Consider the following 27,429-nt stretch of genomic DNA (forward strand, 5'->3'; position numbering starts at 1 on the left):
GCTGAGGCTGCAGACATCCCACCTGGCCAGATCCTCCGATAGCCTGTTGCTCCTCCCTCCTCTAGACTCCCAGCATCCCAGTCCATTCCTGGTACCAGCACCAGGAACTGCAGGTTCCTCCTCCCCTCCTTAACCCTCTAGGGCAGGGGTGGCATTAGATTCACCTCTATTCCCTGCCCCCACCAGCCCAGAGCCAGCCCCAGCAGGTGTTTGCAGAAACAAGGGGGTGCACAGATAAATAAGAGTAAATTCATTAATTCATTCATCAAATATTTTGTGGGTCAGAGAAACGAGGTCTCTGCTCAGAAGGAGTGACGGGAGGACAAGGGGAAAGAAATATTTAAATAAGTGGAAGGTGTCATGTCAGGAATTAGCATAAGTTTTGGGAAAAGAATATAAGAGGATGGCATGATGGAAAGGAATTTGGGGGAGAGCCTGTTTTAGCAGGTGGCCCAGGGAAGGACTCGTGAGGAGGGGACAGTGTTGCTGAGAACTGGATCAGGAGGAGGAGGCCTAGTCATGGGAAGAGGACTCCAGTTTAGTGGTTGGTTCCCAAGTTGGAAGTGCACATCACAGTCACCCAGAGGGCTACTGAATCAGACCCCAGGACCTCACCCCCAGAGTCTCTAATTCAGTGGGCCCAGAGTGAACCCCAGAATCTATATTTCTTTCTTTTGTGGTACAGAGGATTGAACCCATGGTCTCATGCATGCTAGACAAGTGCTCTACCCCTGAGCTACACCCTCAGCCTGGAATTTGCATTTCCAACAAACCCCCGGGTGATGCTGACACTGCTGGTCCCAGGACCATACTTTGAGAACCACTGATCCAGCCCTGAAGTGGGCACGACCTCGGTGTGTTTGAGGAAAGAAAAGAGGGAGTGAGTCTGTGAATAAATGAGTGAAATCCTGGCTCCACTGAGATATAGGACAGGGCAGCCATCCACAGTGAGCACTCCATGAAGAGAAGGGGACCCTCCCTCTGGGGAAGCACCATCCTCATCCTGGTTCCCTGCCCCTGCCCTTCTCTCCAGCTACTTCCTGGCCAAGAAGCATTTCCACAGGGTCCCCTCACCTTCTTTCCAGGAATGCCAGGCTCACCCTAAAAGGGAGACAATAGGAGAGCAAGAGAGAGGTCAGAGTCACAGGAGTATGGTCTACACACCAGACCCATTTCTCTTTTAGAAGTGGCACCAATGACCCACAGCCAGTGCCAGCCTAGAGACCCCTGAATGTCCCCTCTAGAGAAATGTACATGGGCAATGAAGCTCTTAGATTCTGAGTCAGTCACCCCCAATGACCCTGGGCAAGTCACGGCTCTTCAAAGTAGGGAGGCAACTCCCCCAGCCTCGGAGGGCTGTTGGCAGGGTGAGAGAGAGCTCCCCAGGAAGCCCATGCTCACAGCAGGCGCTCAATAAGTGGATCTCTCTTCTCATCCTTCCCTTCTCCTCATCCAGTGTCTCCTTCAGGAGATACAGCATAGGGGTAGGAAGAAAAAAGAGCTGACATTGAGCGGGCTTTTTTTTTTTTTTAACATTTTTTTTAAAGAGAGAGAGGAGAGAGAGAGAGAGAGAGAGAGAGAGAGAGAGAGAGAGAGAATTTTTAATATTTATTTTTTAGTTCTCGGTGGACACAACATCTTTGTTGGTATGTGGTGCTGAGGATCGAACCCGGGCCGCACGCATGCCAGGCGAGCGCGCTACCGCTTGAGCCACATCCCCAGCCCTTGAGCGGGTTTTAAAAAAACTAACATGGATGAAAACTTGTGACCACACAAAAACCTGTCCCTGGAGGTTGGTAACAGCTGTACTCATAATTGCCAAAATTTGGAGGCAATTGAGATGTCTTTCAGTGGGTGATTGGGAAAATAAACTGGTACCTTTCAACACTGGAGTAACTCTTGGCCCTAAAAGGCAATGTGCCATCAACCCATGAAAAGAAATTGTGGAACCTTAAATGCATACTTCTAAGAGAAAATAGCCAATCCCCAAAGGCTACATACTGTCTGACTCCAACTGTGTGACATCTGGAGAAGGTAAAGCTAAGGAGACAGTCAAAACATCAGTGGTTGTCAGGGATTAGGAAGGAGGAAGGGAAGAAAGGGTGGATTTTTAAGGCTGTGAAATAACCCTTAGATTCTAGAATGAAGGGCACATGTCATCATACATCTGCCCAAACCCATAGAATATGACACCACCGAGAATGAACTGCCATGTCAACTCTGGGCTTTGGGTGGTGATGTGTCAAGGTAGGTCATCAACCGTGGCAGACATACCGACTGTGGTCCGGGATGTTGGTAATGGGGGAGGCTGTGCACATGTGGGGGTGTGTGAAGAGGGTGTATGGAACTCTCAGTACCTTTCACTCAATTTTGCTGTGAACAGGAAACTGCTCCCAAAATAAAGTCTATTAAAAACCAAGCAGCTAATGTGTTTTATGATTCAACTCTCACAGCCCAGTGTGAAGTTGAGGCAGGAAAGGTTTATTATGCTCCCATTTAATAGAGGGGTAAACAGAAGCCCTCTGCAGATGCAGTAGCCTGGGACCTGGGCTACTAACCCATCATGGACCTGGAACTCCTAACCCTTCTGCCTCAGCTTCACTGGGTGGAGTGGGGGTGGGGGGGAAGGTGGTAGTGAGGGTATCTGTCCCCCAGGTCTGGGCAGCAGGAGGAGGAGTGAGGAGTACTCACCTTGGACCCTGGGGGTCCCTCAGGGCCCTGGAATAGGAGAAGAGAAAGTGTTAAACATTACACTGGAGGCTGATTCTAAGCCTGTGTTCTTTATCACCCTCCTTTTATAAAGGGTGACATCATGACAGGAAGAGGCAGGCCTGTCACTGGAATGGTGGTGGTGCATCCAGTACAAGGACCGACTGCTCATTCTTTGGACATCTGCTGCATTAGAGCTCTAGACTCCCACCTAGGACTCCAGACTCCCATTCTGGAAGGTGGGGCTATGGGAATTTGGTCCCAGATGGGTGCCTTGCACATCTATTTTCCTGATGCAGGCAGAGGGCAGGAGTGCAGGCAATCGCATGCTTATAGCTTCAGGCCTCAGGCACGTAAGCATTGCAAGAATGTACACAGGTATGCTACATGGTCCCGGTATGGGTGTGTGTGGCAAAGGGGCTTCCAGGTGTGGCAACTACAGCCCTGCCAGCCCTGGCCTCTGAAATGCCCTGGATACTGACCATCTCTCCATTTTGTCCAGGCTCTCCTTTGGGACCCTGAGGGGACATGAGAGAATAGCAATGAGGATCCAAGAATGTCACATTTAGTTGGACCCATTCAACTCACCATAGGCCCTGGGCTGGGCTATAAGTACATGATCACATTTCATCCTCATCCAACATTGAAACAGTGGGTATCATGTCCCCATTGCACAGATGAGAAGGTTTGAGAAGGTTAAGGCTTATATGCCCAACATGATAAGGAATAGGTAAGCCAAATGTGTAGCTACTCTGGTGTCAGTAGGGGACCCTGTTGGCAGTTTGGTGGAGGTGTGGGCTCTGCACTGGAGGGGAAGGACAGGTTGGAGTCCCTGGAAATGGGTGGTAGAAGGAGATCTGGCCTCCAGGGTTTGGGTTAGGACTACAGGAGGAAAACTGAGGCTAACTAGTTAGTGCTGAGGAGAAAGTGGGGCAGGGAGAGGAGCAGGGGTTGGTGAAGATCTGCAGAGAAATGCCCACCTATGTGTTGCAGGGTCAGAGTCAGGGTCAGGATTGAGACTGAGATTGCAACTAAAATCAGGGTTAGGGGAAAAGGATCTATTTGGAGTAAGAGTTGGGCTTGGAGTTAGGGTCAGATTCGGATAATAGTCTGAACTGGGGGTGTGGATCGGGATTTGAGAATGAGTTTGGGGTGAGGGTCTTGATTAGGGTTAGGACAGATTAGAGTTATATTTAAGGCTTGGTTGAGGTAAGGGTTAGGGTTAGGGTTAGAGTCTAGAGTCAAGGACAAGATTTGAATTGGGAATCGATTGGAGCTGAGGTTTAGCGTTTGGACTGGGTGAAGGTTGGTGTTGGGTTTGTACTAGGGTATGGATAGGGCTGGGTTGGTTCTGGAATCAGGGCTTGGGGTTTTGGTCAATATAGACCTATGGTTTGGGTGCTCCAACTCCAGGCCTTCTCTTACCACTGGGCCTGGAGGTCCCTTGGGGCCATCTTTCCCAGTGTCGCCAGGAGGGCCACGGGTCCCAGGTGGTCCAGGGGGCCCTGGAGGCCCAGTAGCTCCATCTTGCCCTTGATCCCCCTGAAAGAGACCGGGTTTGGTGTGACCCTGAGGGTGAGGGGAAGGGGTTCCAGCCTCCAGAGAGAGGATGCATGTGAAGGGAATAATGCTGTGTTAAAAAAAAGCCAAACTCAAGAGAGTCACACGCTGTATGGTTGCAGCTACGCAGTGCCCTTGAATAACGAAATTATACAGATGGGAGTTAGTGGTTGCTTGCGGTTAAGAATGGGCGGGGAGGGAGATGACCATGAACATGAAAGGGTAGCATGAGGGAATCTGTGTGCATCTACGATTGTGATAACATTGCACAGAACAAAATACACACCTGAACACAAATGAGTGTCAAATTGAGGAAATAAGAATCAGGTTGTTGGGTTGTAGCAACACAATTTTCCTCCTGGTGAGATTGCTCTACAGTGATGCAAGAGGTCACCATTGGGGGAAAACTGGATGGAAGGTGCATTGGGTCAGTACCACTCCCCCCACCCCTAAAAATAAAGGTACATTGGGTGTTATTTAAACAACTGCAAGTGAATCTGTAGCAATCTCAAAATAAAAAGCTTAAAAAACACAAAAAGGTACACACAGTCTTCTCCAACACTAAATTCGCAGTTCTTGGACCCGATGTTAGTACTGGGTCAGACCTCAGGCAGCCAGAGCCCTCACCTCATGGCCCCAGCCCACAAGGAGGGAAGCCCACAGCATGACTGGCACCTTTTTGCTGCCCTAGCAGGGCCTGCCCAAAACTGGCATAGGATATATAGTAAAGGGCACATCCATCGTGTCAGCAGCTCCCAAACTTCTTGTAAGCTGAAGAAGGAAGAAGCCTTTTGTGGACTCAGCACTGAGCAAGCAAGGACCTCCTGGAGGTTATTTATTCCATCTGTGTGCTCAGCCAGCTAGGCACTACTGTTGTCTCATTTTACAGAAGAAGTGGGCGGGAGTCAGAGAGGGTGATCATTTACTCAGGATTACAGAGCTAGGAAATGCTGAGTGTCCTCTGACTTCCAAGGCAACTGGTCTCTTTTAGACCTTTTTTTTTTTTTCAGATGTATCCCTACCCCACCATGATATGAAAAAGCTCACCTCTCTAGCCTGGGTCCTGATCAAAGGGTTATAATTTCAGATTACAGAGAAGAAAACTGGCAGTATAGTTGTTTGGTCACCCAGCTTCAGGTGGTGAAGGTAGCAGGCAAATTCCTGTTTCATTTAGCTCTAAATCAGGAAGAACTTGATTCTCCCTCCTGCAGCTCTGAGGCCCCATTTTGGGAACCATCGGCCTGGATTCTACTTTTTATTTTATTTTTTTTTAATATTTAGTTTTTAGTTTTAGGTGGACACAATATCTTTATTTTTATTTTTATGTGGTGTTGAGGACCGAACCCAGGGCCTCACACATGCTAGGTGAGCGCTCTACCACTGAGCCACAACCCAGCCCTGGATTCTACTTATTCAAGCATAAAATAGGTTTAGACACTTGAGCTCATCCTAGGGGACGTTCTCAGCATCTCTCAGGGTCATGGCTCCCTCCTCCCTCAGGGATTGGATGACTGAGGTCTAACCCTGGAAATGTGGGGTGAGGAGAGGTGTGGGGGGGTGCACGGCAAACCAGCAGGCTCAGACCCCTCACTCGGTCAGACTACCTTGAGGATGCGGAGACTGTACGCAGGATGGTCTCTACTTATAAAGCCTGGATTGAGCCGTGGGAAAACCATCTAGTCAGCAAAGGGTTGGGTGGTCAGAAAAGCAGGAGGGGGATTTAAAAAAAATCACAAGGCTATTTCTGTAGGCCCAGTCACCTAACCCAGCTCAGAGAAATGCAGCTTGGTTGTTCGGTATGCAGACTGCCTGCTCCAAAGATGGCTGCTATGCTGGCTTCTGGCCTACAGGCTCTTCTACAACAAGGCCTTCCCACTGCCTATCAAGAGCCAGGGCTCTTTCTCTTCCTATTTGACTCTGGGTGGGCCCAGTGACTGATGTGACCAATAGAATGCCGTGGAAGTGATGCTATGTCCATTCTGGGTAGAGCTCTTCACAGTCCTGGCAGCCCCCACTTCCTGCCTCTTGAAACGCAGCTCTTAGGATTCCTTCTAGAAACCCAGCTGCCATGTTCGGAGACGCTGGAGATCTGTGGAGAGTCACATGTGGATGCTTCCCAGCTAAGCTGCGCTGGCGGTGAACATGTGAGGGGACCATCACCTTGGTCTCCCAAACAGCTGCCTTTCATGAGAGAGACCCTAGCCAGCCCAGGACATCATGAGAGAGAATGACAGACCATTGTTTTAAGTCACTAAACTTTTTTTGGGGGGTGGTGGTTGGGAAAGTTGTTTCATAGATGACTGGAATATTGGGACAACAGGGAGGATATCCATGAAGTGGGAAAGGGCTACAGTGGGGGGACATCTGCTCTTCCATAACTTTGGGAGTCAGAGGATTTCTAGTCTGTGGTGGAGTAGGCATCCTGATTTGGAAGATAAGCTTCTCTATATCCACCAGAAAGAAATAAAAAAAAAGGGATTTTTCTCAGCAGCTACAAAAAACAGGAGTACCTTTTCTTTGACTTCAGGGATATCTTACCAGCTTTATGCAGCCCTGGACCTGGCCTTGCCTTCCCATCAGAGGCCAGGTGTAGGAGAGCTCTGTCCTGGGAACTCAGCCCCTTTCCTGCTCCCAGCTCATGATCATAACCATCCTGTGATGTAGGCTCTACTATCCTCATTTCAAAAAACCAGGCTCAGAGCCATGAAGTTGCAGAGCAGGGGCTTAGGCCCCCAAGCCCAGCCTATGCTGTCTGCCCTGTCTCCCTACTTTATTTCTTTATTATTATTATTATTTTTTTTGGTACTGCAGATTGAACTGAGGGGTGCTTAACCATTGAGGAACATCCCCAGCCCTTTTTTTTTTGTGTGTGTTTTATTCAGACACAGAGTCTCACTGAGTTGCTTAGAGCCTTGCTAAGTTGCTGAGGCTGGCTTTGAACTCACGATCCTCCTGCCTCAGCCTCCCACTGGGATTACAGGTGTACACCACCACACCTGGCCCCTACTTTCTTTTAATTATCCTCTAAGTAGTTCCCTCCTCCAAAGTGGCTCATTCCTCCTCCATTCCATTCCTACCTCCACTGCAGATGATTGATGTGGGTAACTAACTTGGGGTTACAGTGTCCACCCCATAAGCTTCTTAGAAACAACCAGAAGTACACCATGATCCAGCTTTTCTCTGCGCAGTTGATGTCCATCTCTTAACCTCTCTAGTTAGGGCTCCCTGCTAGAAATGGTCAGGGTACCTGTTTATGGCTGCTACTTAAGTGATCCTTTACCAAGACCCACTTTAGGGACCCCCAGCTCAGGTTCAGTTTCTGTTGGAGGGACACCCAAGTTCAGCACAAGGCACTTCTGAGTTCCTAAGCCCAGGGGACACTGAGGGGCAGAGGTAGTTTGGGAGGAGATGCAGATCTACTATCCCTCACTGGGCTCTGGATGCTTTTATGATTATAATAAATCTCCACAGCAACCACTGTGATAGGGGCTATCATCCAGACCCGTGGTTGGAGCAACTGAGTCTCAGAGGGAAAGGTGACTTGTACAAGGTCACTTAGGTGGCAGAGATGAGTTTTGGGGCCAAATCTGCTGGCCTCAGAGCCTTCCCTTTTTTGGAGTACCAGCTGCCCTCAGGAAGGTCAGTCTCTGGTCTGGAACCAGGGCCAGCTCTATCGTCTGGTTACCCATTATGACAAGGAGAGGGAATGGGAAATATACCAGGTATTCACCATCTGGATGGGATATCACAACCTTGGCCAAGCCAGGGTGTCTTGGGGGCTTCCATGGTGGGAGGGAGGGTGGTGTCACTCGCCTCTGTCTGTGATAAGCTATAGGGAGCTGGGACCCACAGGAAATGCTAGATGTGCATTATTATAATAACATGAAACAAACCACATGGGTGGGTGAGGGAGGCGGTGCTCCATTCTTACCCGGGGGCCAAAGTCTCCTGGTGCACCCTAGAAACAAAAAACAAGGGGATAGATCACCAGAACAGTCACTGTTTGTTCACATTTCCCATTGAGCATGTACTCTGTGCTCTGTGCTTCACATATATGGTCTAGCTTAATTCTAACAAAAACAACAGGCAGGCCCCATTTTTATCTCTCTTTCCAGTGAGGAAATTGAGTCGCAGAGAGGCCAAGTAATCTGTCCACAGCTGGCAGATTCAGGGTTTGAAACCCAGGTACTCTCTTATCTATGACCAGCTCCCAGATATTTGAGGCCTCAGACGTGGTGGATCAGGCACATCTGCTTCTACTGTGTCCTCTTAGAATCCCTGAGCCTTGGAACAGTGAGGGATGGTAAGGATTAATTGTTATATAAAATCATCAAGCTTTGGGGAAGTGCACCATGTAGTCACAGATACCAAGTCACTAGTTTCTTTCTGGTCTCAAAGCCCCTGCTTTAGTTATTTCTGTCTTGGTTGAATCAGTTAGAACGAGTGAGAACGCAATCATGATCCCTACTAACTGTACTAGTGTCTCCTCATCAACAAAGAACATGCAGACCATGAGTCTGTGAGGCTGGTTTTAATTTATAAATGGGGAAACTGAGGCTCACAGAACCAGGCAACTTGCCTAAACCCACAGAGTTGGTGATGGAGCTGGAATACAAAACTGAGGCTCTGAACACCAAATCCTATGCCTTTCCATGGCTTCCTCAGCCCTGATGGTAGCCTGGAACCCTGTCTTCCCTTACCTGAGTGGTCATATTACACCGAGGTCCACCATCCACCAAGCTCTTGCTTCTCCATCTCTGAATTCTGGGAAGGATGGATGTGGCCCAGCCATTCCCGGACCTTCCCTGGAGGCCCTCAGTTGACCCTGCCACACCTAAGTCTGCTCTGTTCCCTCTCTCCTCTAATACTACCATCAGGGACACATAAATCCCATCCTCCAGGATGCTGCCTGTGACTTTGACTACCAAATGCTAGGGAAGCTTTTCTCACAGCAGTCTGCAAAGAGCTTTCTGCCACTTGTTTTCCTGAGGGGGTGTCCTCCCCACAGAGAACACCAGTAATGGTCCTTGTTCAGCTCCCCCAAGTTCTCTTAGCACTTCTTCATTATTCGTTTATTTGGGAATATGTCATTCTGGACAGAATTCAGATTCAACACTCCTGGCATATATATCATCAAAGGTAAGTCTTGTAACCATTTAGGCGTATGTACTTGTCCCATTTTATGGATGGGGAAACTATGGAACTGGGCTCTGGAGGCAGGTTTCTGGTCTCCTTCATCAGCCTCGAACATCTGGACAGTCTCTAGCAACACTTACCTTTTCCCCCTTGGGGCCTGGAAGTCCCTGGGGAAGGAAGGTGGAGAGAGAACAGGCATGAGTGAGGAGGGCTAGGTTGGCTGCCCTTCTGGCTGCCCGTGGCTTTGAGGGCACAGGGGCCTGTGATTCTGGGCAGAGGGGAGTGGCTGGGTGGAAAATCACACACAAGCCTGTCAGCCCTCAATGACAGCTGCCTTCGTTGGCTTTATGGAAACTCACATCTCAGTCCTCAGCATGAGGGAGATGAGGGTTTGAGGGTCACCAGTAAGGGCCCATGGGCATCCTTGAAGCAGAGAAAGGGGCACATGTGTTAGTCACTTCTCCTAGAAGTCACAGAGCCTCACTGCTCAGCACACCCTTGTTCCAGATTCTGGTAAGGAGGCTACTGCCCTGAGGTGTCTATTGAATCTGCAAGGCAGGCAGTAGACAGAGATCTTGTCTCCAGAAGTGGCAGCCCCTCAGAGGCTCCATCGACTCATCTCAGCTGGATGAGTCATCCATTCATCCTTCCATTCATCTGTTCGTCTGTCCATCCATCCATCCATCCACCATCCCTCCCTCCCTCCACCCACCCACCCAACCTCCTGTCCATCTATCTTTTTTCCCATCTATCTATACCTGCTTATTTATTTAATTGTGTTTATATCTTCCTGTGTGTCTTAATCATCTGCTGAGGACACTCAAGGTCCATAAGCTCCTGGCTCAGGTGTTGAGAACTTCTCAGCCTGATACCACTGTGGAAGTCTCAAGAATGAACAAGAGACACTTGGAACCCACTGGGAGGGGCTTGCAGACTTTGAGGGCTGCCTAGATACCAGGGACTGACTGCACTGTCCACCATTGCTCATAACCCCACAACATCCCTGTGAGGGAGGAGTGAATACACCCATTTGAGAGATAAGAAACTTTAGACTCGGGGCTAAAGTTTTAGAAGGGGCTCCTCATGGTTGCAGTCAAAAGATGGACACCCAGTGGCTTCTCTTTGGCTGAACCAGGTTTCCAGTGGCCCCTTCCCTCAGATGCCCCATGGTCACTCCCAGCTCTGTAGGGGCAGCCTTGTCCCAGAAACACCTAGAATTGCCTTGTCACTTACGGGCTTGCCATCCAGACCCAGGGGTCCCTGGAAAATGAGAGAGAGTAAAGGTTACACATGGGAATAGCACTTCCTCCGTGTTGTAAGACCCAGAAGCATCGTTCAGTGATAAGAAAATGAAGACTGTCCTGAACCCAGAGGTCTGAATATATCCCAGGGGGACTCGGGGAGGGACAGTGGGCTTCTGTCCATTGTCTGATACCCAGAATCTCCTCCTCTGACAGCAGAGCCCATAACACCCCATTGTTTGGGCAGGGATGGCACATGGCCACATTCCCTTGGCCAATGTGACAGGTGCAGGCATGAGCCTGTGGCCCAAGCTGAGCCTTGAGTGTCATGTCTGGGACTTCAAGGGGAAAGAGGACTCTTTCCTTGCAATGGGGCTGAGCTTAGTGCTCTGGGGAGGTTATCATGTGACTTGAAAATGAGCCAACAGAGCAGAAAGCAGAGCTGAGAGAGAGTAAGGCAGGGCTGAGGGCCCAACGCTGCAGCTACCACTGCACACCCTGTGTGTGAGCTAGGACTGTGCCCCCCTTGAGCCAGCCTGAAGTGAGCTTCTGTCACTTGTAACTGATGAAACCCAAAGGAGCATCCTGCATGGCTGCAGCTGAGAGAAAGCCACAGGGCAAGTCCTGAGAGATGGGATCTCAGCCACCTCTAAGGTCTCTGGTGTCTGCTGAGGGCCAGCAGCCATGGCACGGGAGCCTTACAGAAGCCTCACCCAGTTTCCCCTCCTGGCAGGGCTGCCAAGGAATCCAACAGGTGGGAATCCTGCAGACCAGCACTGTTTGGTCTCTGCCATGTCCTCTGCTCCTTCCCTCCATTGTCCCCTCATTCCTATATACTTAACTTTTGACCCCAGAAGCGTTTTCTGCAACGCCACATTCTGAGACTCACACACACCGCCCACTCTCCCAAATTTGTACCTTTCCTCTCAATTCCTTCCTCTTTTGTGAAGCCTCCAGGTTTCTCTACTTCCCAGAGTCAGGCCACCTGTCCCTGTTCCCAGAACATATATTCTAAGGGTTGCACGTGGCATGACATATGGCTAATGTGTGTCTACACAAGTCCTCTCCGGTAGAGCCAGGAAGAGGGTGTGATCCCCTGTGTCTCCAGCGCTCACATGAGGCCTGGCATGGAGCATGTGCTCGGGAAGTGTGTGCTGAGTCAAACTAAGAATAACAGAGAAAAAAAAATATGTGCAGATACATATCCAGGTTTAGTAGCCCTTATCTGAGATGCCTAAGACCAGAGTATTTTGGAGTTCAGATTTTTTTTTTCCAGATTTTGAGATATAGGAAACCCAACACTTTTTGTGCACCAACCTGATATCACAAGTGGAAAATTCCACACTATGAAACTTTGTTTCATTTATTAAATTATTAAGAATATTTCATAAATTACCTTCAGGCTAGGTATGTAAGGTACATATGACACAGATGAATTTCGTATTGGGTCCTATTTCCCAAGATAGCACATTAGACATACAGGTTGGATATCCCTTATCTGAAATGTTTGAATCTGAAGTGATTTGGATTTTATTTTTTTTTAAATTTTGGAGTATTTGAAAAAAAATATTCCAAACTAGAATAAACTACTGGCTTCTCTGGCTTGAACTTCAAACTGCTCTCAGAGGAATTAGCGGATCAGCCAATTTCCCAGGTGATGCAAGAGTTGCTACCTTGGGGAGGGCTTGTTGCCAGGGCCTTGTGTCTGCCAGGAAACCAGGGCAATTCTGAAAACTGGGGACTGAGTGCTTCCAGCCATCAGCTTCATGGTCAGCTGAGGGTTTGGACATCAGAACAATGGCCTGGGGACAGCTGGGATCCCAGGAGAGGGGACTGGGGGCCATTCCAGTCTTGGGGGTCCAGGTCCTGAGGGACCTTGGTCAGGGCCTTGGTCTCAGCCACAGGCACAGTTCTGGTCACCACTGGAAGCTGCCCTAGCTGGCCATGCTCCTTTTGCCAGGTCCTGGCTCTTGTGACCCGTGGATCCACAGGCCCGACACTCCTGCCTTGCGTAGAACACTAAATTGAGCCTTGCCCCTCCTCAGCCCGCTACTTTTAGGCCCTGCTAGGCCTCTTCAGGGCTGTGTCCTGCTGGATGTCTCTGCTCTGGACACCTCACTCAGGCCTGACTCTCTAGGCTGCCACAACATACACTGGGTCCAGTACCAGCCAGGGTCTCTCCTGGGAGTTTTCTGTGGCCCCCACACGTAGCCTTAATCACTGTGGCAACCCTACGAGGTAGGTCTTAATACTGCCCTATTACCGAGGAGGAAATCTGAGGCCCATTGAGGGGAAGACCTCACCTAGGGCCAGGACCAAAGCCCCTGTTCCTGGCCACCCTTTCCCCTCTTGTTTAGCTTTGCAAGTCTCTATTGTTCCCATTGCATCCTAGACAGTGCTTATCCACTGGCCTCCAGTCACCTCTTCTAGTGTGGTTGCCACCACAGACCATACCCAGGCTCTGTGAGCATGGCGTGTCTTGCCAAACTGTTGAAAACTATGTCTGACTCCTGCACATTGCGTGGACTAAAAGTGCCACAATGCAAACCAAGAGTAAAAAATGGTGAAGGCACAGGATGGAACTAAATAAAGTTTTCTTCTTGTTATTCAGACAGGAAGGACACAATAAGCCCCACAGCTAAATCTCCTGGGCATTGTTCACAGGTCCCTTCCCTCAACAAATACCTATAGTCCATATACGGCCTGGAGAACTTTCTAGAATGCAAATATGATCGCAGTGGTCTCCTGTTTGAGGTCCTCTATGGAATCTCACTCATGAAGGAAAACATCCAGATCTCCTAGTCTGGTGCCCAAATGCCCCCTCCCCACCCCAGGCCTGGGCACCCCCTATGTTCCACACATCTTTCCATGGTACCTGTGTCCCATTTTGGCTTCTTCCAGTGCTAGGACCGTCTTGGGATCATTGCTGGGTTCTGGGACCCAGTTCCAGGGTATCTGCTAGGATGTCATGAAGCTCACAGAACCATGGTGTTTCACTTTTCTAGAAGTGTCTGCAGAAGGGAGCCCAGGATGTTCTTTGTTCTTGACCATAGAGAGGGTATCTCAGTGCTGCCAGCTGTTGTTGGAACTGTTTGGTGGCCAGATTTCAGTTTAGAGTGACCACAGGGCTCAATGCTGCCCTCTGCCAACTCTGAGACTGTCCTTGGTGGGTCATTGATGGTACAGCCTTGGTCCCCATAGCTTCTTTCATGAGTGTGAGAAGCCTCTCAAGTGTCAGAAAGCCAGCTTTCCCATTGAGGGCCCTGCCTACATTTGAGACGACAGAATGCTTGACTTCCAGACCTTGGAGTTTAGAAAGATTTGAATAGGAATCCAGTAACGCAAGCTACTCCGGAGGCTGAGGCAGGAGGATCATAAGTTCAAGGTTAGCTGGGGCAAGATAGCAAGACCCTCTCTCAAAATAAAAAAAATAAAAAGGGCTGGGAATGAGACTCAGTGGTGGAGCACTTGCCTAGTATGGGCAGGTCCCTGAGTTTGATCCCCAGCACTGTAAACTAGCTAACAAACACTAACTAACTAACTAACTAACTAACTAACAGATAGCTTCCCAATAAAGACAGAGGTGTGGTATAAACAGAGCTGCTGGAAATGCCTATTATGGGGTTAGAGGAAAGTCAATTCCAGTTCCACTTGATCCCAAGCCAGGAGCTGATGGTTCGGGTATTTCTGCAACAAACACACAAACTTCACTCATAAATACTGACAGAAAAGAAAGTGCCAGAACCTGGTCTTTGGGATGGAGCAGACCAAGAGCTCTGGCCTTGGTCTGTGGAGGTGGCCATGGATTCATCTGTGATGACATCTGAGTAAGAAGGCTGTCCCCAGGCCTCTAAGTGAATTATCTCCCTGAGCCTTGGAGTGGCTAGCTCCATGGCCCCCATTTCAAGGTCTGGCAGAGTCAAGGCAAAGAAACTGTCGTATGAGCGTCCGTGAACGATCTGTAAACTAGATGTTTCTAGGGGCTGGAAAAAGGGTTGAATCTGGTTTTAGTGCTCTTGAGAGAGGGACACACACCTCAAAGAACCAAAATTGAATAGGGGGTGGGGGTGTCAAGTTGGACCAAGGAGCAGGGCAGGGTCCAGACTGAGTGTCCAAACCAATAACCAGCCAGTTCTGAGCAGAACTGGGGCTGTTCAGGAAGGGTAGACTCCCCAGACTGGGAAGATACCTGCCTGCCTCCCTGGTGGGAGAGGGGCTGTCTCTCTTATCAAGGTAGCCCCTCCCTGCCTCAGTGAGCATGATGCTGACCTGTTGATTTGCTACTCTCCTCACATCTCCAACAATAGCAAGAAAAGTAGATGGGGTGGCGGGCAGGAGTACCAGCAACTCACATAGTGCAGGCAGGGGCTTGGGCCTTGCTGGACCTCAGTTCAAATCCCTTCTCTGAGCCTCAGCTTCCTCTTACAGCTGCCACACCACCGTGGCTGTAGGCTCTCCATCTCTGCCTGCCTCCTCCCTGCCTGATCAAAGCCGTAGAATCCACCAGAGGTTTTCAACGCCCTCTGCCCACTGTGAAGCCCCACAGCTGCTTACCAGCCTCGGGTCTGCTTTAACTCACTCTTTCCCTGAGGAGAGCAGCTGGCCTCCAGGATGCTTCTGGATGTGCAAGAAGCAACAAAACTCTGGGCTGCACATGAAGGAGAAGAGACAAAGCCTCTAGCACTGGCTCAGTCCCTTGTCTCACTGAGGGACTCAAGTGTGCCAGAGCCTCAGTTATCTCATTTGAAAAAATTGGAGGCCAGTACAAGTTCAAGTTGAGACCCATGTCATTATCCCCTGTTTCCTCATCTACCAGATAAGACAGGCAGCCCCATGGGCAAGCAGACATGGAACTGGGGTCTGCATTGGTCTGGCTGGGCCAGTGCTGGAACTGACCTTTGTGTGGCCAGCAGGGGGATGCCAGGCTGCTCTACCTGTTGACACCTGTTATCTTGGGGGTTTGTTCCCACTGTCCTTCACCCTATTGAGGTTTTTGTAAGCAGGGTTCCACAGAGCTGTCTTTTGATAAATATGAACAAGTATGACCTCAGAGGAGAGATTTCTTTCTATTGATGGATTAATCGCAGAACTGGGGATGGAACCAGGGCTTGGTGTTCTACATGCTCTACATGCCCAGCCCTTTTTACTGTATTTTGAAATAGAGTCTTACTAATTTGCAGTCTGATTTTTTTTTTTTTTTTAGCAGTAGCATGTTTTTATTAGAGGATTCCCTGTGTTATCACAAAGATATGTGGTAACAGCTGGCAAGTGCAGCCATGCTACAGAGGAGAGGAAGAACTCTTCCATGTGAGAATGGGTACTTATGAAATCTGAGGGTCTGGGTCTCCTGCTTAACCCTGACCATCTGGAAACTCTTCTCTTTGGCGCTCAATATCACCAGTGCTGGGGCATGAAACAATTGCAATAACTAGTTCAACTTGGCCAACAGTTCTTCCAGTTCTGGCCGAGCTTTGAACCTTCTCTTGAAGTCTTCTTCAGGTGCTCCCTTACTGACAATCTGACTCCTTCAGGAAGATTGCTTTGGAGTATTTCCAAGAAAATCTCTGCAAATGTAGCACTCAAACCGCTGATCTGAACCACTCGCTCATGGACAGTAAGGACTGAGTCCAGGAACATTTTGCTGCTTTGGTCTTGCACCTGCAATATCTCCATGGTTTTAGTGGGCATCGCATAACTTTCCTCGACTTTGATGAAGAGATGGTTGCAGAGGTTATGAACATACTGGGCATAATTCTCTGCCAGGGCCATGTCGTATGCAGTTAAATGAATGTTTAAAACCCCATATTCAGAATCTGTCCCCAAATTAATGGGTCTCACTTCCACTTTTCCCTTCTTCTTCTTGGACTCTGGTTCTTTAATTAGGTGCTTATATCTTCCAATCCCACGAGTGGGCTTTGTCTTATAGTGCCGGCTGGTAGTCAGTAGAATGCCACCTTCCACAGGGTTCCGTTCATCTTTTGCTGCTGTGACCTCTAAAAGTGTAGACCGAAGATCTGCACCAGCAGCCGCGACCCCTTTGCATCTGAAAACGCTGACGGAACCTGTGCAGTCTGATCTTGAGCTTGAACTTGAACTTGGGATCCTCCTACCTAAGCCTCCCAAGTAGCTGGGATTACAGGCGAGTGCCACTATGCCTGGCTTTAGGTAAAATAAGTTTGGGACATGGTGTCTGTGTCTCCATCCTTGGGACTTTGCAATATCTATCATCAGCCAGTGAAAGCTATGCTGATCTGTTCACTCCCTGCTGGGGAAAAGCCCAGGCAGGCCCTGTTATTCCCCACTAGTTCCGTCAAGGCCGAGATGAAGGCAGTACAGACCACGATCCAGGCTAAGACTCAGTCCTTCTGGTTGTGGCTCAGTCTTCCCTGATACCAGTTGGAACACCTCTAGAACTGAACTGAATCCACAAACTGGCTGTGTTTAGTTGCAAACAGGAGTAAATGCTCCAACATGCCAGAGTTGGGTGACTGTCTAATTCTCTGGTTGTAATTAATGCTGACAGCTCCCGTCAGGGGAATGGAGACCTCAAAACGCACAGGGAAGGGGCCCCTGGATGAGGGGCTTACCAGGATTATCAGTCCAGGGCCTAGTAATTATGCCCCAGATGTTGACAATTCATCAAATTACAAGGCCGGTGGAGCCCGAGGTCCTAGCCTGGGAAGGGTGCATTCCTGTGTGAAGGCTCCTCGAGCCTCTTCCTAGGCTTCCTTAGGGATGGCCAGCGGTTGAGGTGTGGGTGGGCAGCCTCCTCTAGGCAGGCAGCACCATATGGTTCTGATTTCTTAGGCCAGGCTGCTTTCAAACACGTGAGCTGCAGCAAGGCTGTCCAGGGCTTAGCAATTTCCCAATCTTGAATTCCCTGACACAGGGCAAGGAAAGAAAGGGTCTTCTATGCTTAGGGCCAGCCCAGCTGCTGCTCATGGTGTAGTATTCTCCCTAGAGATCCTGGGATCTGGGGTGCTTTGTAGAGTGGGCTTTTAGTCACCTATAAGACCCCAGCTCATTGCAAGCTTTAGATATTTTTGGTACCTGGGATAGACCCAGAGGCACTTACCACTGAACCACACATCCCATCTCTTTTAAAATATATATATTGTTTTATATATATATATATATATATGTATATATATTTATATATATATATTGTTTTAAATATATATATATATATATATTGTTTTAGAGCCAGGGTCTCACTGAGTTGCTTAAGGCCTCAATAAGTTGCTGAGGCTGGCTTTGAACTTGAGATTCTCCTGCCTCAGGCTCCCAAGCTGCTGGGATTACAGGTGTGTGCCACCATGCCTGGCAAGCTGTAGGAGTTTTGCTGAATGGGCGCCTAGGAGCCTGCACCAAGGTGGGGACCTGCCTTACTTGTTTTATGGTCTTGCCTATGCTGGGTCCTTGTCCACTCCTCAGCTGGATGGTGAAGGATTGGGCTTGGGCATTGTCTTTCCTGGAGCCAGGTTTGGTCCATGCAGTTAAAAACAAAGCAAAATAAAAATGCCTCAAACAAACAACTCCCCCAAACCCCCAAGCCTCCAAACATCTGAATTAGCTGCAACATTTAAACAAGGTGACATTTCACATCAACATCCAGAGTTTGGAATGTATTTGAAAAAAAAAAATGGAGATCTCACAGCTCCTGGCCCACACTCCTGCCTGGCAATACCTTCTGTGCCAACTACTTTCTTAGCTGGGTACTATCCAGGGCCACAAGGCTCTACTTCTCCCTACCACCTCACACCTGGCTGGTTGCCCTGGGGAGGTGATCTGCCAGCTATGTAGGGACTTCTGAGGTTGTCACCTTTGGCCTAGAAAATCTCCCAGGTTCCTTTTGCCCATGTGATGCTATGAGGCCATGGAACCAGCTGGCTTCTTTTTTGGGGCTGGGCATGCTCAGTGAACAGCCTGTGTGTGCTGGAAGCAATTACACCTATGTCCACGTTACACATCACGGCTGGGAGAGGTGGTGTTTACAGTGCTAAGCCTTTGAACCGATCCCAAATACCTGCTTAAATTACACATTCATTGGTGGGGAGAAACATGATTACCCTGTCAGGTATCAGGAAAAATTGCTTCTAGTTGGGGTGGAGGGGAATGGAGGGCCTTGACTTCCACCGGGAGGATGGAGGATGGCACTGGGAGTCAGCTATGTCTGCCTGGACTGCTTCTGGCTCAGACCCATGGTGCTGGTCTGGCATAAAGCACTGTAAATAGCACACAGGCCAGGGCCCCCACTGCCAGCATATTTGGGCGCTGGTCTTGGATGAGGTGGGGCATACCAGAAGGGGGATGGTCAAAGCATGGTTAGAACTCCATGATGGACACCTTGGGACAGGGCTATGGAGACAGCTCACAGCAGTCTGAAGTTAAGGGTCCTTTAGCTCACCCTGTACACAGCAGGGATCCCTGTGGCTGCTGGACCACACCCAGGCCAAGCTCTTGCTCTGTCCTTGGTCTGATGGAGTCACTTGCTTCCTTCCTCCCCAGTCTGCTTGCACTTGATTCCCAGATTCCTTTTTTTTGGCAGTGCTGGGGATTGAACCCAGGGCCTGATGCGTGCTGAGCAAGTGCTCTACCACTGAGCTGTGTGCCCGTCTCCAGTTTCTTTGACAGCCACCTATTGGGCCGCAGGGTAGATCTTCCTTTGTTTCTACGGACAACAGAAGCTGGGCAATTGTTACCCATGGGCAAATAATTGGTTAAAATCCTTATGAATCCAAAAAAATTTTTGTAAACTTTGAATTTCCAGATTTTCTTGAAATAATATGTGGGATTGCCCTGCATGGGGTGAAGCACAGCATCTTATTTAAGTGGGACAGATGCCCCCAGTTCACCCAAGCCCCACTGTTTATGCTCTCCCACATCCATCCAACCTCACCTGTTTTCCTACCTGTTGGGACCCTATAAAGCAACAGTGAGCTTGTGAACCTATAACTCGAGCTCTGAGCCACCTCTCCAGTCTTTCCGCCCTTCTCCCAGGACTCTGTTTCCCTTCCACAGCAGCCTCCACTAGCGTCCCTGCCTCCTGCCCTGCACACCCGTTCTTTTGCACAGGAAAGGGGTAAAGGATGTCATGATAACTGTTCCCACCCCGTAGGCCTCAGACTGAGATGCCCAACCTCTCTGGAGTCCGTGTCCTTCTCTGAAAAGAGGCTCCAAGTTACAGATGGAATGGCTCCTCTGAATCTTGGCACACTGGGTACCCGGAGAAGCTGGGCTGAAGGAGCAACTTGTTTGTTTGGCCAGTTCGAGGGGAGTGGATCTGGGAGATAAAGTGGACAGAGAGTGACAACACTCTTGCTCCCTTCTCTGGGCATTACCAACCCTGGTAGTTCAGTCAGATGCCATTATCATCCCTATTTTATAGCCAAGAAGGCTGAGAGCCAGGCATGGACAGGTTGGCCTGGGACCCCAGCCCAAATGCCCCATCTTCCCATCCCTCCTCTGGCTTCAGTAGCACCTGGCACATCCTGACCCTCTGCCAGTAGGGCCAAGTCACACCCCTTGGTCTGCCATCCAAGGAAAACTGCATCCTAAGCACTTCCTTCCAGTGGTGGAGGTCAGGGGTACTGCCATGAGGGAGGGAGGTTGGAAAGCCAAGAAGGTGCTGGTAAGAGGGGAGCTGCAGGAGGACCCTCCACACAGAGGACCCCACTCCCCTCTGTATCCCACCACAGTTACTGACTCATTGCTCTGTCTTCCTTCCCACGGTGACCATGGTGACTCTATCCCTGAGGCTTCAGTGCCCATCCAAGGCCTGGCTGAGGGACCTCCATGAATCTTGAAGTGTCCTTTCCCCAGTCCTCTAATCTGGGCTTGTGCCATCCTGTCCATTGAGTTTGGGTCCAAAGAGGTCCTGTCCAAAGAGGCACCATTGGTGAAATGACCCACCCTTGGTATGGAGATGACCTGTCAGGGTCACCTTCTCCTTAGACTCTCTTCCAGACAGGGGGGTGTGTAGCCCTGAGTTGCACACCTCCAGTAATGGGGAGCTCACTGCTTCCTGGGAATTCTGATGGGTGTGTAAAGTTTTTATTGAAGCCCAGCACTTCCCAGGTTAGACCCTCCACCTTGCAACCCTGACTCAGTTATGGCCAGAACGTCCACAGGACGGGGAAGATGAGGCTCCAACTCCGGGGGAGGAGTTTTAAGCTGTCAATCCCTCGCTCTCCACCTCTTTGGAATAAAGCCCCAGGTGGACAGGGAGCAGATGACTCCTCTGCAAGGCTGGCTGCTCCAGTCATTTGTCCCCCTCACCAGCCTGGTCCAACCGGGGTACAACCCTCTATCAGGAGGTTCCCCCTGCAGTTCTGCATTTGTCAGAATCTACTCGGCCTTTTGACCTCATCTCCCACCTTTTTTTTGCGGGGGGGGGGCAGCACCTGTCACCCCACCAGAACAGACCCCAGGTTACAGGTGCTTGCCGCAATCTGTACCTTTGGGCCCCGGCCACAGTCCATGTGAGGCTGGAATTCATGTGAGTTTTGATATCTCTCCCACTAAACCATAGACGTTAAGGGGGTAAGGACCCCTGGATGTATTTCTCATCACTATGTCTCAAATGCCAAAGTGCCTGGAACACAGTGGGAAGGGGATAGATATTTGTTGAATGAATCAACTGTCAAGGGAACAATTCGATGAATGAAAGTCCCACATCCCACCAGCACAGGTGCCTGCTTGTGAGCACTAGAGGGCGCTCTTGACTTGATGAAGGCTGGCTGGGGGTTGACTCCTGCCCTGCGGTCAGTCTGGGAGGTCAGCCCTGATACTGAGAATGCTGGCCTAAGTGGGGCTCCTTTAGCCACAAGGGTTACCTTACTGGCGTCTGTGACCATCACGGAAGTAGGAGTGATCATGCACTGAACCCAGTCTGTGCGCCCAGCTCTGTGGCTCTCATGGCATCCATCTGGCTCTCCTAATGTCTGATGAAGCCGAGGCTCAGAGGAGGCACCTGAGATCACATGGTCTGTGAAAATCCAAAGCTCATTTTCTCTCCACTGCATGGGCTGGACATGGGGCCGGTGCCTGATTTCAGAAGTTGGGTGAAGCGGCTTCATACCCCCATAACTGCTTTCTTTTAAGTCTGTTTCCTTGGGCTCTGGGATCTTGTGCAGGTCTGTGAGCTTGTTTTCCAATGGGCAATCGACTCAGGGTGCTGTGGGGGTGCTTTGCTGCTTGGGTAAGTGGGAAAAGGTGCCTGCCAGCCACCAGCCTGGAAGGTACCATTTTGCAAAGATGTCATCACAGATCAACCAGCAAAGCGCAGGACCTATCTTCACCTCTGCCTGGCCTCCCACAGTGCTGCCCCTGCTCAGTGATCTCCCAGAGCTGGATGGGTACAGGAGGACCCCAGGCTGCTGCCAAGAGATGCAAAACACTTGAGAGGGAAAATGAGGTCCCTGGAACCTAAGGACAGGCCTCTCTGATTGGGCATAGCCACTCCGGTCTCTTAGCTGCCACCTATGTGACATTCATGGGGAAACTGGGGACACAGTGCTAGGCCAAGACAAGTGGCTAGACTTAAGATGATCCTGCCCTGTGATGAACCCTGAGGAGAAAGGATGACATGGTGGCCCTTTCCTGCCAGCCCAGCTTTGTCTCCTTGGGTTCCAATTTGGGGGCCATTTTCGGGGACTCAGGAGGTCTGCTTTCATCCTGTTCTTGCTCTGCCCAGAATCTGGGGGGGCTGGCGAGTGGCCCTGCAGGGGTCAGATAAAAATGAACTGGAAGATGTTGAAATCTAAAAAAACAGATGAATTTGGGGTATTACAGATGAATCATTTAACTAATTACATTTTTACAATCAAAGCTGTTTTTGAACTACGAGAGTGCAAGAAAGCATATGGGTGTGTGGGGCTCTGTGGTCCTTTTTTGTTCACTTGATTAATTCCAAACAGTCCAACTGAGTTATTCATTTCAAAATTGGTCCCAGGCCGGGGCCCTGTCTCACAGACCACATTTCAGCCCCGAGCTCACGCTGTCCCCTGGGCTTTGCCTGTCGGTACTGCCATGACTGATGCCGGAGACGACATGCAGCCCCAGATCCCTTGGCTCTGGTGAGTTTATCCAGATGGATCCTGTGGACAGTGTCAGCCTGGGAGATGCTGGCATGAGGATTCTGAGGCTGCCCACCAGCTCTGTTTCTCAGTTCTTGAACCTCATCAAGTGAATTACTGCCACCCCCTCCCCCTGGGACCCCCTTCTCCCACGTCTGTCCTGTAGTTGGGGAGGACCTTTCAATGTACAGGCTGAGCATCCTGTATCTGAAATGCTCGGGACCAGAGGGTTCCAGGTTTTGGGTTTGTTTGTCAGGTTTTAGAACATCTCCATATATACGATGAGGTATTCTGGGGATGGGACCATGTCTACACACAAAATTCATTTACATTTCACATATAGTTTATGCAGAGACTGATGGCAATTTTTTTTTTTTTGGTACCAGGGATTGAACCCAGGGATGCTTAACCACATCCCCAGCCCTTTTTACTTTTTATTTTGAGACAGGGTCTCACTGAGTTGCTTTGGGCCTTGCTAAATTGCTGAGGCTGGCTTTGAACTTGAGATCCTCTTGCTTCAGCCTCCGGAGCTGCTGCTGGCTTTACAGGCATGCACCACTGTGCCCAGCCTGATAGTAATTTTTTTTTTGGGGGGGTACTGAGGATTGAACTCAGGGGCACTCGACTACTGAGCCACATCACCAGCCCTATTTTTTATTTTATTTAGAGACAGGGTCTCACTGAGTTGCTTAATGACTCGCTTTTTGCTGAGGCTGGCTTTGAACTTATGATCCTCCTATCTCAGCCTCCTGAGCCGCTGGGATTACAGGCATGCACCACTTAGCCTGGTTTGATGGCAATTTTATATACAATATTTTCAGTGCATCTGCCTGTTGACTGTGACCCATCCCGTGAGGTCAGGTGGCATCATGTGCGTGCCCAGATGGTTTCAGCTTTTGAAGTATTTCAGATGTTTGGATCAGGGATGCTCAACCTGCACAACTCTGTCCATGTCATTTAGGGGCTTCCATGGCTTCTGGACTCTGCTGGGTGGGCATGGGGAGCATGTCATTTGGGTGACTCAGCATCACCCTCTCTCCTTTCGTTGTCCCCGGGGAGTGTGGGAAAACACTGTGCCTCTGTACTCTGTTCTTAGTGCCAGTGCTGGTACAGCATGGAATGCCTCCCACCTCGTCTTCCCACCAAACTCCTACTCATCCCTCAAGACACACCTCAAATGTCCCTCTTCTGTGAGGTGTTCTCTAGTGCCAGGCAGAATTCCTCTTTCCTCCTTGGGGCCCAAAGCCCAAAGTGTGTGTTATAGCCCTGCTCAATGCACTGTAAGGTTCTTTGAATGATAATTTAATTTGTCCCCCAAAGGCTTATATGTTGGAAGTTTGGTCTCCAATTTGGCCATGTGAACCTCTAATAAGTGTGGCCTAATGGAAAGTCCTTAGGTCACTGGGGTGTGTCTCAGGAAGAGACCTGTCTCTGCTTCCTGATTTTTTTTTTTTTTTTTTTTTTTTTTTGGTGGCATGTGGGATTGAACCCAGAGCTTGCACTTGCTAGGCTCGAATTCTACCAGAGACTCACTCCTCTAGCCTTTGGCTTCCTGTTTTGAGATGGGATTTCTTCCTTTCACATGAGTTCCTGCCATTGTGATGCTGCTATCTGCTGTTAGGCCCTCCCAAAGGCCAAACAAATCCCCCCCTTCTCCCACCACACCTAATCTTAGACTTTGAACCTCCAGTTCTGTGATCTAAATAACCCCTTTGTCTTTATAAAGTTAGTCCGCCTCAGGTATTTCATTATAGTAATGGAAAATAGACAGATATAGGATGGAATATAGACCTGTGAAGTGCTGCACAGATCTGATTCTTAATGTTTTCATCCAGGCCAAATATCACATTTTGCAAATGTAGACACAGAGGCCCAGAAAGGTAGGGATAGAGTTGTGCTCATACTGGTGCCTGGTGGCAGTCCCCTGGCCTGTTTGGCTCCATTCAGCTGCAACTTGACAGGGCCAGGATCCTGGCCATCGAAACACAATTAGACATTTTATCACAAGAGGATGATCTTCTTTCTGATTTCTAATAATGGCTAAGACAGATGGATGAATGAGGAATAGGAGAGAAGGTGAAATGGAAAAATGGACTTTATTAGACTTTTTTGGGGTGTGTGTAAAGAACACCCAAATTTTGATAATAGGGATTACCAAATGCAGTGTACAAGAAGAGAGCTCCAGGGTTGGATAAAGACAATGATGAGCAGGAGAAACTGAGCATTCACTCTGAATATCTGTTTCTTTGGTGGGGAGAAGAGAGTGACCCTTTTGCCAGTTATGTAGCCTTGGGGTCCTGATCTTGTGGCTGTAACCAGCTCACAGAGAGGCTGGTTGGTTGGTGTCATGGAGTGGGATCCTGTAGTGTGGGCACTAATAGGCTTTGGCATGCAGGTGGCCGTGTGTCTCAGATAAGTCCTGTTACCCTGTGTGCTCGGGACTCGTCATTTGTCAAGCTGGGCAGATACCACTGGCTTCTCAGGGTGAGAAAGCATGAGTGTGAACCCAGTAAGCACTCAATACTTGCACTTGCTTCCCTGGCACATTGGGAGAGCTTCAGGGAATGAGAGGTGACAGTCTTTCTTTTGTGCTCCTGAAGAAAGCATTAGGATGAGGGGATCTCGGACCCTTGGCAGCTGTCTCTAGGGCCAAGTTCCTCTGTGCTCCTGCCCCTCACTAACTTGGTCAACCTCTCACCGTGACCCTCAAGGTTCTACTCTGTGTGACCCCCGGAGACGATCTTGTCTTCACCTTCTCTGGACTCACTGGCCTCAAGTGTGCCTGGACACATGAAGCTTGCTCCAACTTCCTGACCCGCACACTTGCCTTTTCCTCTGCGGAGAACACATCTTCCCTAAGATCTCTGAATCTTTTTCATCATTTTAAGTCTCAATCCAAATGTCATCTTCTCCAAGAGCTTCTTAATTATTTAATCCAAATGATACCTGTTTATCTACCCAGCCAGCATGCTCATCACATCCCAGATTTTTTATCTTCTTAGCACATTCAACTACATTCAAAAACTATTTGCATTATCTTCTGAAGTTGCCAATCAGACTAGAAAATCATGAAAGATCAACAAAGTCAAAATACTAGAAGCAGCAGCAAGGATTTCAAGGCAGGAAATGGAGATGATGAGAAAGTCTAATGTTTTCTGTGCAAAGTCAAAGTGGAGACAGACAAATCTTTTTTTTACCTTAGTCAGAAGTTGCAGCTTAGACAGGTTGTTATAAATGAGATTTAGGAAGATCAACTTGTGCCTCTAGTCATTCTTTCTTCTCTATCCCACACAGCTCTACAAAGGCTGCCACTAGATCTGACCCACCATTGTTCTACCCTAGTGTCCTTCACTGGGCTTGACATCAACCAGACTTGTTGAACAGAATCAAGCCTCCTATTTATGAGATGGCAAAATCACTTGATCAACATAAATGCGATTATTGCCCCAATTACACTGTGGGGAGAGTGCTGTGGCCAGGGTTCCTCTGAAGGTCCCATTTTTTTTTTTTTTTTTTTAGAGAGAGTGAGAGAGGAGAGAGAGAGAGAGAGAGAGAGAGAGAGAGAGAGAGAGAGAGAGAGAGAGAGAGAGAGAGAATTTTTAATATTTATTTTTTACTTCTCGGCGGACACAACATCTTTTTTGTTGGTATGTGGTGCTGAGGATCGAACCCGGGCCGCACGCATGCCAGGCGAGCGCGCTACCGCTTGAGCCACATCCCCAGCCCTGAAGGTCCCATTTTTGATTCACAATGATCTTCCCTGAGAATTCTCCTTATGATGCTGATTTCATGATGTCTGCTGTCCCTGGATCAATTGGGAGCTGAAAGATCTGGAAGGCTGGTGATTTCCTCTTTAAACTCTATACCTGCAATTCCAATATATACCACCAGGTGGCAGTTAGGACTACACAAACTTTATCAAAACTAGTTTGATCTCTAGGACTATACTTCTAGTGCAAATGTACCTCAAATTAAAACAAGATCCATCCATACACGCATATATTTTTTAAACTTATCATATTGAAATAAATTAAATAATACCCACAGTTGGCCAGAGTTTGGGGAAGCGGCATTTTCATACGCTGTTGGTGGGAATGTAAATTAGTGCAGCCTCCTGGAGGGCAATTTGGCAATACACATCAAAAGCCTTAAACATGTGCAAACCCTTTGGTACAGCAATTCGACTTCTAGACATTTATTCTATAAAGATAATCATGGAAATAAGTCTACTTTTATTTCCAGGATGTTGACTCTAAGGATGAAAAATTGTCAATATAAATAGTATAACTTGGAGACTGGCTAAATAAATTATACATATGATTAAATACTATGTAGTTATTATATTCTATGAGGATTTTTAATGATGTGGAAATGTCTCATGATATATTAAGTGAAAAAGATAGTTTATAAGAAAGTGTGTTTCTTGTGATCCCATTTTTATGATAATAAATATTAAAACAAGCTGGCACATAAAAAGTCCTAGAAGAACAACCATCAAAATATTGAGAAGCCTTATCTGTGGATAGTAGGACTAGAGATTACTTTAGTCTTTTTTGTGTGTGCTTTTCTCTATTTTCTCAAATGTTCTGCAATAGACGTGCACTATTACAACCAGAAGAGTGCTGTTAATTAACCCTCGGAAACAGAAAGGTCAGGCCAGCCTCTTCAGGGAGGGCATGACAAGGTGACCCCAGGGTACTTGTCAG

The 27,429-nt window shown here is 48.8% G+C and overlaps 1 protein-coding gene and 1 pseudogene across 2 annotated transcripts in view; both read right to left on the minus strand.

The window, feature by feature from the left end:
• The window catches only part of COL23A1 (collagen type XXIII alpha 1 chain), a 357,570-nt gene that overhangs the window by 15,826 nt on the left and 314,315 nt on the right, over positions 1-27,429 (minus strand). Inside the window, exons 6-12 of the mRNA XM_081287686.1 lie at positions 10,639-10,665; positions 9,546-9,572; positions 8,201-8,227; positions 4,135-4,251; positions 3,192-3,227; positions 2,692-2,718; positions 1,075-1,101 (exon numbers count right to left, since the gene is read on the minus strand). Of these exons, the coding sequence (XP_081143812.1) occupies positions 1,075-1,101; positions 2,692-2,718; positions 3,192-3,227; positions 4,135-4,251; positions 8,201-8,227; positions 9,546-9,572; positions 10,639-10,665 (288 nt within the window). The remainder of the gene's footprint in view (positions 1-1,074; positions 1,102-2,691; positions 2,719-3,191; positions 3,228-4,134; positions 4,252-8,200; positions 8,228-9,545; positions 9,573-10,638; positions 10,666-27,429) is intronic.
• Positions 15,847-21,502, minus strand: LOC308652390 (large ribosomal subunit protein mL48-like; annotated as a pseudogene). Its single transcript has 2 exons — positions 21,487-21,502; positions 15,847-16,756 (listed from the first exon to the last, which is right to left on the minus strand). The product of its transcript is annotated as a large ribosomal subunit protein mL48-like (transcript).

This window comes from Spermophilus citellus, assembly GCF_964194105.1.
Source record: "Spermophilus citellus genome assembly, chromosome: 1".
In the NCBI taxonomy this organism is placed as follows: Eukaryota; Metazoa; Chordata; class Mammalia; order Rodentia; family Sciuridae; genus Spermophilus; species Spermophilus citellus.